This window comes from Dioscorea cayenensis, chromosome 21, assembly GCF_009730915.1.
Source record: "Dioscorea cayenensis subsp. rotundata cultivar TDr96_F1 chromosome 21, TDr96_F1_v2_PseudoChromosome.rev07_lg8_w22 25.fasta, whole genome shotgun sequence".
NCBI lineage: Eukaryota > Viridiplantae > Streptophyta > Magnoliopsida > Dioscoreales > Dioscoreaceae > Dioscorea > Dioscorea cayenensis.
This window is the reverse complement of record NC_052491.1, coordinates 3205986-3216586: the sequence shown is the minus strand read 5'-3', so window position 1 is coordinate 3216586 and position 10601 is coordinate 3205986. Positions and strand designations below refer to the sequence as shown.

Sequence of the window (10601 nt, the reverse complement as noted above, 5' to 3'; positions counted from 1 at the left end):
CGAACTTATCTTGCTTTAAACCTGTTTTCTTTTCGGTCATGAGCTTCCTTTTTGGATTATGAAGAACTTTTATAATGTCTGGTTTTCATTTCGATTTCAAACTTTTTGTTCTATTTTTCTTCTTTGTTCCTTCTAGCTTTTAGTTTTTGCTTTGTATTCTTCGGGTTTTTCAATAAAAACAGACCTCGAGTTGAGGTTCTTTCAAAAACTTAGAAGAAACCAATCAAATGCTTAGATGCACTGCTTGCTAAAATGTCAAAATAAAAATCATTATGAACCACTTATCAAAATTATTATTATGTTTATTACTTTAGGAATTTTATCCGTTTTCTATACATATACCATACATTGGCGTCAAATTAGGATTTGATCTATAACTTCAAATAAATAAATGAATAGCACGTGATGTAGCAAAGGTCAAAAGTTAAAATAACAATCGCATTAGTGTATATACCCTAAAAAGTTTGAAAATTGTGTACATAACCCCAATATAGTGTAGTTGCATGTATACACCCAGGAATGCCAACTTTTTGTGCCTAGGGTTAAAGTTGAGTTAGCAAGTGTCAGAATGGAGACAAGAGGTGTCAAATGATACTTTCAGATTGAGAAATGCTATATATGCCGATTTATTTGGCCGAATTCACAGGCCGAATGACGTGGTTGTCTACATGGCAAACATGTCATTAGTTTTCTCTCTCCTCTGATTGAAAAAAAAAAAATCCCAAAAGCCCTTCTTGGACAAAACGCCTCCTCATCTCATCTCTGAAGCCGCCGCTCCTCATCTCATCTTCAAACGGAAGAAGAAGAGAGATGGACGAAGAGGTGGCGGTGAGAGAACCCATGGACGCCACTCCACTCGCCGGCGAGCAAGCCATCTCTGATCATAAGCTACCGGCAGAGAAGCCCAGCCCTGGTAAGCAACGCTCTCTTCCTTCCTACCTTCCCTAATCGGAAGCTCCACTAGCCCTTTCGGATTCTTCCTTGGCAATCGATGTCTCTGCTCTTGGGAAGTACATCCGTGACAGGGGGAATAGCTTCTCGTCTGTGATTGTGAAGATGATCTCATCACTTTGGGAATTTGATCCTCCGGCCACCGTACCGCCGGAGGTGACGGAGTTTCACCTCTATGTTTTCAGTTTTTCATTGTTATTGTTTGGATAATTGAGTGTAATGTGTATTGTTCCATTGATGATCAGCATGTGTGTATTTAGTTGCTAAATTCAAGAAAATCAAGAATTTGTTTTCTTTTCTTCAATTTGTTGTTAAGTTCATGAAATGATGCTGTTTTGAGAGAACCCTGTAATGACATTTGTTGGTTTTTGATTATTTTTTTATTCTTGTTTTTTTAAGAGAACATATCCGGTGTGGTAGTGGTGAAAGTTGAGATTTGGAGGACGAGTTGTTCCGGTGACAGACGAAGGGGAAGAAGCAGCACATCTCGATGGCAGTCTCATCAGCCAGAACTTGAAGGAGTGAAGAGGAGACAGAAGGTGAGATAAAAGGGAAAGGAAAAAGAATTTTTTTTTAAAAATTTTTAATTTGATTAGGAGAGAGAAATAGGATGACGTGGATTCCACGTGGGTATTCACATCATTCGGTGTATGAGTTCAGCCCACTCATTCTGCGAGAATAGCATTTCTCTTTCAGATTTGTACCCTTCAAACATAAATAGTAACCCATTCCGCTGACACAACCAGTGGAGATTGATCTTGATGGACGAGCATCAGTGGCACACAGCTGCCACCATCATCAGCCTCCTTACTATAGAGAAGATTAGTTTGGTCAAAATTTGAAAGCTACCCAAACAAGAAAAAAAAAAACTATATCATAAGATTTTATATATAAAAAAAAAATCCTCTTTACTTCTTGATTCAATATCAATAAAGTGAATAAACATAAAGAGAAGTGATGAGATTGTGAAGAGCTTTGTTGAAAATGAACTTAAGGAATTTTGTGAGTCCTCCCTTGATAATGCTATTTTTGGTATGTCTTCTCACTTGGTGTTAGACAAATTTAAAGGAATCATCCTCGCCACCTTGTCTTCCATCACGTTATTCCTCATAAGATCCCCTTCCATACCTTCGGATCATCACCCATTCATTCATTCAATGGGATCAAGATTTGAAAATAAAACCCTAACAAACATTATTCTAAAGAGTGAAGATGACAAACTTCAGATTTAGAATAGTGAATAGAGGGATAAAAGAAAAAAGAGGGATGGAGGGCATTTTACCATGGTTAAGATGGCACCACATAAGCAACTTGATTAATTGACAGTCATATATATGCAACAGCTTGAGGTTTCTGCGGGTATACAAGCAGCAATATTATTTATGGGTACACAAGCAAATCAACATTTTTATGGAGGGTATATATGCAATTTTTCCAGACAACAAAAGCCTCTTATTGAAAGAGAGTTTTTCTTATGACTTTAGGAATTTGATCCACTTGCCATACAAATTTCATAAATTGATAAATGAAACAAGTCACCAAACTAAACTTAAGATGATGGAATGGAGAAGTCGTTGGGTGCCGAACTAATGTTTATTTAACTATCCTATAGGATAATGATAAGGCACACACCATTTTAAGCAAGCGCCTAATGCCCACAAAAGTGAATGTTGGCCTCAGTAACAATAGAATGTATGTCAAATATTCACTATATCAGAGGAAATGTAGGATAACAACAAGAGATAGTGGATGATAAAACTAAGATGCTATACGCAAGTCTGATGACACAAGCCGAACCAGGATCAAGTTAGGACAAGAGCCCTCTTGCACTAATCGAACAGAATAACCACAAAATTTAGCACGTGAGAAAGGTGTTCAAAATTTTCATTACCAAAGTTGAATACAGGTGGTAAGAATAAGTTCAATGTCTATCATCAATTGCTTTCTTTTCCAAATATTTTTTGTAAGCCATTCTCAAACTAAACTTTCTAGTCGAGCCTAATCAAGCATTTTGCAAGAAAATGAAATGCCCAATGTTTTTGACAGGCAAAAAATCAACTTTTAGCTAGCAGTAAACATAATTCATATCATGTTCACCACAAAGTAATGCTGAAACAACATACTCACCTGAATGACTGTGAGAAGCTACATTGGTAACAGGGAAAAATCGCAGCCGCCTATTCAAGCGAATAATGCCCAACACTCATCATCCCTCAGTATTCATCAGACCCCAAATCACTTTCTAAATCACTTCCTGACGAACTCATCTCATAGCACTCATCATTCCCATCACTCTCACATTTCTCCTCCTCATCAGCATCATTAACCATCACTTCCTCTCCCATTCTATCCTCACTACCATTAATCCCCAAAGGATCATCTTCCTCCAATGCCAACCTTGTCAATCCCTTACCTCTATAAAGCACCCCAGTCCTCATCACATAGTAGTACTTGTTCCTTACAAGCGCAATCGGATGCGGCTCCACAAGCTTCCCACGCTCGTACCCTTCCCGGAGCACCAAAGTCGTCGTCTTACACTTGAGAGACAAGTAAAAAATCCCAGGATACCTAGTAAAAACCCTAGTAAACCTATGCGGCAAATTCAGCTCTTCCCTGAGCCCTCTCAAATAATTTCTCTTGGTTTTCTTGTGAATCATCAAACTAAGAACCTCATGCAAAATCCCAACAACCCTCTTTTCCATCAAATCACTCTCAGGATCAATCCCAGACGAGTCTTCATACGGCGAGATGTAAGGGAGACGGTGGAATTCCTCCATCCAAGCTTTGACCTTGTTCATGGATCCATACCCACGGGGGAAGCGCATGGGGAAGGAGATAGGCGTTAGCTTGAGATCACGGTAAGAGGGTGAGTTGATGGTGGCGAGATGGCGACGCTGGAGCTCGGAGACAGCGAGATCGTCGCGCCAGGAGTTGAGAACGAGGTAGGGGATACCATCGGAGCGGCGAGAGACGTGGAAGAGATCGGAGTCGGCGAAGTCGGCGGGGAGGCCGAGGTCGTAGCGGAGGGAGTGGATGGTGGGGAGAGGGAGGGATCGGGAGCGGGACATCATGAGGAGGCGGGTGAGGCGATAGGAGGCGTCCACAGAGGAGGTGGCGGCGGATTCTTGGCGGTCGAGGAGGAGGGCGGCGGGGGAGAGCGAGAAGGAGGGGAGGGAGGGAAAGCGAGGGTGGGAGGAAGGAAGGAAGAGGGTGGGGTAGCGGCGGAGGAAGCGGAGGACTGGGATTGTGAGGCCGAGGGGTTTCTGGAGAGGAGAGAGGTGGCGGGCAGGGAGAAGGGAGGAGGGGCTGCGTTTAATGGCGTCTTTGAGGAGGATGGCGGCTTTGATGGCGGTGTCGCGGTCGATGATGTGGTCAAGGCCGCGGTTTTTCACCCATTTGAGACGGACTTTAGTGAGGGAACGGCAGGAGAGGAAGAAGAAGGGTGGGGTGGGGATGCACGGAGGAGGGCGAGTGATATTCATGGTGCTGTGTGCCTGTGGATGTTCATTGTTCTTGCTCAGCTTTAAAATATGAACAAGTCTTTTATTATTATTATTATTATTATTATTATTATTATCATCATCAGTGGAAATTGTTAAAAAAAAAACCCTAACTTTATAGTATTACCAAAAACACCTCCTTGGCAATCCCTAAAAACACTCTCCTTTTAACGTCAATAATTGTCAAACCCCCAAAAGTTGTAACTGGCAGTTACTTTTGAATTTTATGGACGAAAATTGCCCTCGCATTGGAAGTTGTGTAGTACAATCATGTGTCCGGTTTGAGAGGGAGTGGGGGTTATTGTTTTGGGTAATCCCTAGCGACAACCATTACTGGTGCCGGTTATACTTTTTTTCCCTCTTCACCATTTCAGCTTTTCCATTTTTAAAATTGTCTCTGCTAGGGCATCCTTGTCTCGAAGAAGAACTTCGCGTTCCACCATTGTTCGGAGAAGAATTCCAGCTCAAGTATTCGGCATTTCATCAGCTCGCAGTCTAAGGTATTGAGCCGATGTGGACGCCATTGAAGGAGTTGTGCTTATGGTTTTTTTAAAACAATTACATTAGAAAAAGAGATTTTTTTTTTTGGTTGTTTTGTGGTTCTGTTTTTATTGGATGATATTGAAGTCTGCAGGGAGATTCATCGGCTAGGGTTTTGTTTTGGTTTTTATTTTCATCTGTGCACACGATCGAAAGAGATTTTTCGATTGTTATGCTGTCTAATGTTTACAATGTAGGTTTTCCCTTTAAGTTGATATGGTTGCAGTTTTAAAATGAAGTTTTTGTTTAAATAATGTGATTGTATTTAAACATTTGATGTATCTGTTTAACAATTGTTGTTTCTGTTTAAAATGTGAATTTTTTTGTTTAAATATTTATGTCTTCGATTAAGAATTTAGTTTACCGTTTAAAAAAGTTTACTTTCCGCTTAAATTTGTCTGAATACTGTGTAATATATGATTATTGTCGATGGCTTGTGATTATGGCGGTCAACCTAGTTAATGGGCGATGCTATAGAGACGCCGGAGAGATGGTAAGTGCTTTGATAACTAGAGTTTTATAAATAGTGCTTTTTTAGTCGGGATTCTAACATCAAATTTTAAATCTCGACAGCGGAGGCTATTCGACTATTGTGTCGATATGGACCTCAGCGAATTTGCGACTCTAGCCTACCCCCTTGTTCATGACACTGACACCCCAAGGCAGAAACGAGGAAGTGTCGACTGCGCCGTCTACGTCATGTGGTTTATCGAACAGCTGCTCGACGGTGAAAAGCTACGGCTACCGCAAGCGGACGTCCCTTACTTGTGCTTAAAGTATGTTACCCGCATATTTAAGGAAGGGAGTGCAACCGGCATCACTCAAAAGGGGGATTCGTCGACGGGGGAGAAAAAAGATTGATATATAATATTGTACAATAGAGTTACCGTGTAAATAACATTGTATATCATTTACATATCATAGTTTTTGTTTAAATATCTTTGTCTCTGTTTAAATTCTTAGTTTTATGTTTATTTTTCGAAGTTAACGTTTAAATAAAAGTGTCTCCATGTTTAAAAAATCATTGTCTTTGTTTAAATATCTTTGTTATTATTTAAATATCGTTGTCATTGTGTAAATTATTACAGTTTTTGTATAACTTTTTATTTATTTATAATATTGTTTTTGATTCTCAAAATATTTAAGTAAAACGTTTAAACGGCAATATCTTTGTTTAAATATCAAAAGTTGACACTCAAATAAGTTATTTTCTTTTTAAATAATTATTTATTTACAATGTCTAGTTGGTAACAGTTTTATTGAAAGATCTACGGTTGAAAACGCGTTGAAAACGTTGTCCGATATCTAACGACAACCCTTCAGATTGATCTGAGAAGGAAGGAAGGCATGCCACACCGTCAGGGTCGCTATGAGGTGGAACGGGAGCGCTCGCAGAATCTGAATTCCTGCCAACACTTCAGTTTAAACAGAAAAGGTCAATGTGTTAAACGGAAACATAAAATGTTTAAACAGTAACTAAACATGTTTTAAACGGTAACAAAAATATTTAAACGGTAAGTAAATAATTTAAACAGTAAAGTAAATATTTAAACTGAAACAAAATAATTTAAGCGGAGAAAGCAACAAGTAAATGGTAACGTAATATATTTAAAAGGTAAATGGGATAATTAAACAATAATTAACTTCTACGACTACATAAACATAAAAGAGAAGAACTTTCCAACGAGAAGAAATCATTTTCAGTAGGATACGACAATGGCACATCATCTGTCTTAATAATAAGATCGACTACAGCATATCTGAAGATGGATTACACGTGACACATGCGCTGGAAGTCAACCTCGTTTTCTACTAGATAAACCGTTTTATGTCTATTGGGTGTGATAAACTTCACCCTAACATGAGAAATATCGAGACCCTATCGCTCACATATATCTTATTAACACTGATTCCCAAGAAGTCAGCGCCGTGAAGATTAGCACTCGTCCCTCCCCGTTGTATCTAGGAATAGCACAAAAACTCTTCATAACAGCCCTACATTTTTATAAGTTGTTACTCCCTTCCAGCAGAATGATTAAACTGAGAGCAACGAAGAAATTCTCACCTTATTGGGAAACCAACAGAATTCAAATCAAACAAACCAAATGAGGTGAAGAAGAAGAAGAAGAAGAAGAAGAAGATGTAATGAGCCTTCTAAACTTTGTTTGACAAAAAGCAAGCAGGAAGGCAAAAAAAACAAAAAAAAATGCACAATTGTATTCATAAAGGTCGGACATGATGTGATTGGGCGGTATTTTTCCCACCATTTGCAAGGGCAAAAATGGAATTTTATAACATGGACCTACTTCAAGTGACCGATAGGGGTAAAAGGGAATTTAAACTATAACAGAAGGGCTGTCCGGGGTGTGCAAAAGTTGGAGGGGTTTTTAGGGATTTTTGAATATCATGAGGGGCAAACAGTAATTTTTCCTTATTATTATTATTATTATTATTATTATTATTATTATTATTAGGCATTCTCTCCTACAAAGAAAACTCTTGTATACTTTGGATTTCAAAAGTTGTATAGACATTTAATATATAATTAAATAAATGCAATTAAAATTTTCAATTATTAATATCATAAATAATATAAATAAAAACCTAAATGTAATAAAAATATTTAAATTTGCTTCTTGAAAAACTTGGGAATATATTATACATCTATTTTGGTTTTTTTTACAATTCCCTTGCTTCGCTTATGTTTTAGTTTTTTTTTTTCTCTTTTTTACAATTTTGATGGTTGTAAGACAATATTACTTATAGATATAATTTGAAATAAAATATTTTAATTAATGAAATTATAACATCATAAACAAAGTTTTTAAGAGGAAATAAATAAAGCAAATCTAAATGGTACAATACCCGGGAGAAGAAGTATTTAAAATTAAAAAAAATAGAATATAAATTAAAGGGTAAAGAAAATTTAATTGCACAATAATAGATATCACAACCTCTTTAATAGCTCATTAAAAAAAAATAAAATTAAGGATCATATTTTAGGAATACATATAGTTTCTGAAAAAAATACATCTAATTTCTGGAATTTCAATATCTTTCGTCCTTTAATATTCTGTATTTTGATATCTTTAATTTTTTCTAATTTATTTAGATATAATATAAGATAAATGGCCGTTTTCAATTATGACTTGCAAATTGATTAAAAAAAATTTATGGTTTGATAACTCCCTATAGGTATACATTTATCATAAAACAAAAATATTTTTAATCAATATAATTGGTTTTAAAAGGTTTTATGGAGTATTTTATACAAAATTAATGAAAGTAATTAAACCTTTATATTACTTACTTTATAATTAATGCAAACCAATAATTTTTAAAAAATCATAATTATTTCTTGAAATGCTCTCAAGCCAGATTATACATCTATTTTAAATATATGTTTTTTCCAATCACTATAATTGGTTTTAAAAGGTTTATGGAGTATTTAATGCAAAATTAGTGAAAGTAATTAAACCTTTATATTATTACTTTATAATTAATGCAAACAAATATTTAAGTGTAATAATTTTAAAAAAATCATAATTATTCCTTGAAATGCTCTCAAGCCAGATTGTACATCTACTTTAAATATATGCATAGATGTACTTCTAATTTGCTTAAATATAAACCAAAACAAATGCTTTTTTTTTCAATTATTACTTACAAATTGGCCTAAAAATACCATGTTTAAATAATTCATAATAATGTAAATCGTTGGATTCATCTCCCATGGTTCTGGAATGAGGGGACTCCAAGGTCCTCCAATCGTGGCTTGACACGTGTCACTACCGGATGTTGCCATGTGGATGCAAAACTCACCCACATGGATGGAAAACACTGTTAGTGTTCCGTCTCTTTGATGAACAATGAATGATGTAGCAAAGGCGGGAAATGTTTTTTTCCGGGATCTTGGTTTCCCTTCACTTTGCATCTTCTTTCCTTCAAGCCTCCTAAATTTCAGAAGTTGTGAATCCTTGTTCTAGAATTTGATTGTGGGACTGAATTGAAAACTTAGAGGTATGTAGAACTTCTTATTGTTTTTTATTTTGGATATTTTCATGATATTTTTATATTTTTGTATTTTGTTTACTTTTATATAATCTTTTGGAATGGAGATTATATTTGGAAATCTTCTTTGTCCCTTAATCCAGCCATCTCCATTCTTTAAGACCTCTACACCATGCAAATTTGCTAGCTGGCTCTGCAAAATCAATAGGAAGACATGATATGAGAATTATTTCAACAAAAGAAAACAATAAGCTTAAGATGTAGGCAAACCTTAATCCTATAAGCTTTAGAAAGCTCCTTTTGAAGGTTCAGCTTATCTCTTGTACTTGCAGCCAACATTTTGCAAACTCTCAATTTCTTACTCCAAACCAGCTGTCCTAATAGAGCTTCAGTTTGAGCATAAGAAATATTTCTATCACAAAATCAACTCAAGATTGAAAATTAGTATGTTTATATAATTCCATGCTGTGATTTTTTACTAATTAGAATTTTAATTTGGTGGTGCCTTTAGGTTATGTAAATATCTTATTAGATATTTTGTAAAGATCTAATGATTTTGGATATTTTTTAATGTTTAGGTATGGGAGAGGATTCAAGGCATCAACTAAGTCAAACAGAACCAAATGGGTCTAGTTTTACAAATCTTTTACCCTCCATTAGTCCTTTTGATGAGGAAAATATGATAGAACTTGAAGATGAAGAGGAAAATGTGAAACAATGTGGTTATGACAATGAGAAGGTTAGTTTACTATTAATTATTACTATAATTACATTCATAAAATTTATAATTATGAAGTAATAAATAACTGGATTTATTTTTTTATTATAGAATGGTGACGATTTTTGTGATAATATCCCCAAATTGGGTAAAACCTTTGGTACTAAGGAAGAAGCATATACATTTTATAATGCATATGCATTAAATGTTGGATTTAGCATAAGGAAAGGGTGAGTTAATTTCAAGAGAAGATAGCGGAATGTTTATAGTATCAAGTTTTGAAGGGAAATACAATCATGAACTCGCACATAAAGAGTTTGCACATATGTTACGATCACACCGAAAAATTAGTGAAGCTCAAACAACACAAGTCGAATTAGTTTATGAGGCAGGACATACACCAATAGAAATATACGAGTTGCAAAACAAGATGGCTGGATGTCGGTCGAATGTTGGTTTTATGAAAAAAGATATTGAAAATCATTTGGGGGAAAAATGGAGAAACAAGTAGAGAATAGTCTCCATAAAGTGATAATGCAATATTTCAATAAGATGCGGGCTATAGACCCACTTTTTGTATATGATATGCAGTTGGATGATGAAGGAATGGTTACAAACATTTTTTGGGCTGATGGGAAAGGAAGATCTGATTATGAAGTTTTTGGTGATGTAGTTACATTTTATACTACTTATCGAACAAATAATTATGACAGGCCTTTTGCTCCATTGTTGGGGATCAATAATTATGGTCAAACAATTGTCTTTGGTGCAGCTCTTCTATATCAATAGAATGTGGAGTCATTTGTTTGGTTATTTCAAACATTTGTAGGGGTGATGAATGGGAAACATCCGACCACTATTATAACTGATCAAAGTGCTGC

At 35.8% G+C, this 10601-nt stretch overlaps 1 protein-coding gene across 6 annotated transcripts; it reads right to left on the bottom strand.

Moving 5' to 3' along the window:
* Positions 1-1508: 1508 nt before the first annotated feature.
* Positions 1509-4445, bottom strand: LOC120252571 (protein WHAT'S THIS FACTOR 9, mitochondrial). Of its 6 annotated transcripts, none has more exons than XM_039260750.1 (3): positions 3079-4445; positions 2234-2304; positions 1509-1761 (listed from the first exon to the last, which is right to left on the bottom strand). In XM_039260750.1, exon 1 carries the CDS (start codon positions 4431-4433, stop codon positions 3165-3167), a length of 1269 nt encoding a protein of 422 aa, XP_039116684.1. In that variant the 5' UTR covers positions 4434-4445; the 3' UTR covers positions 1509-1761; positions 2234-2304; positions 3079-3164. The 6 variants fall into 6 exon arrangements, with proteins under 6 accessions (XP_039116684.1, XP_039116686.1, XP_039116682.1 ...); XM_039260748.1 differs by lacking the exon at positions 1509-1761 and adding an exon at positions 1812-2150; XM_039260747.1 differs by lacking the exon at positions 1509-1761 and adding an exon at positions 1812-2135.
* Between the last annotated feature and the right edge of the window lie 6156 nt (positions 4446-10601).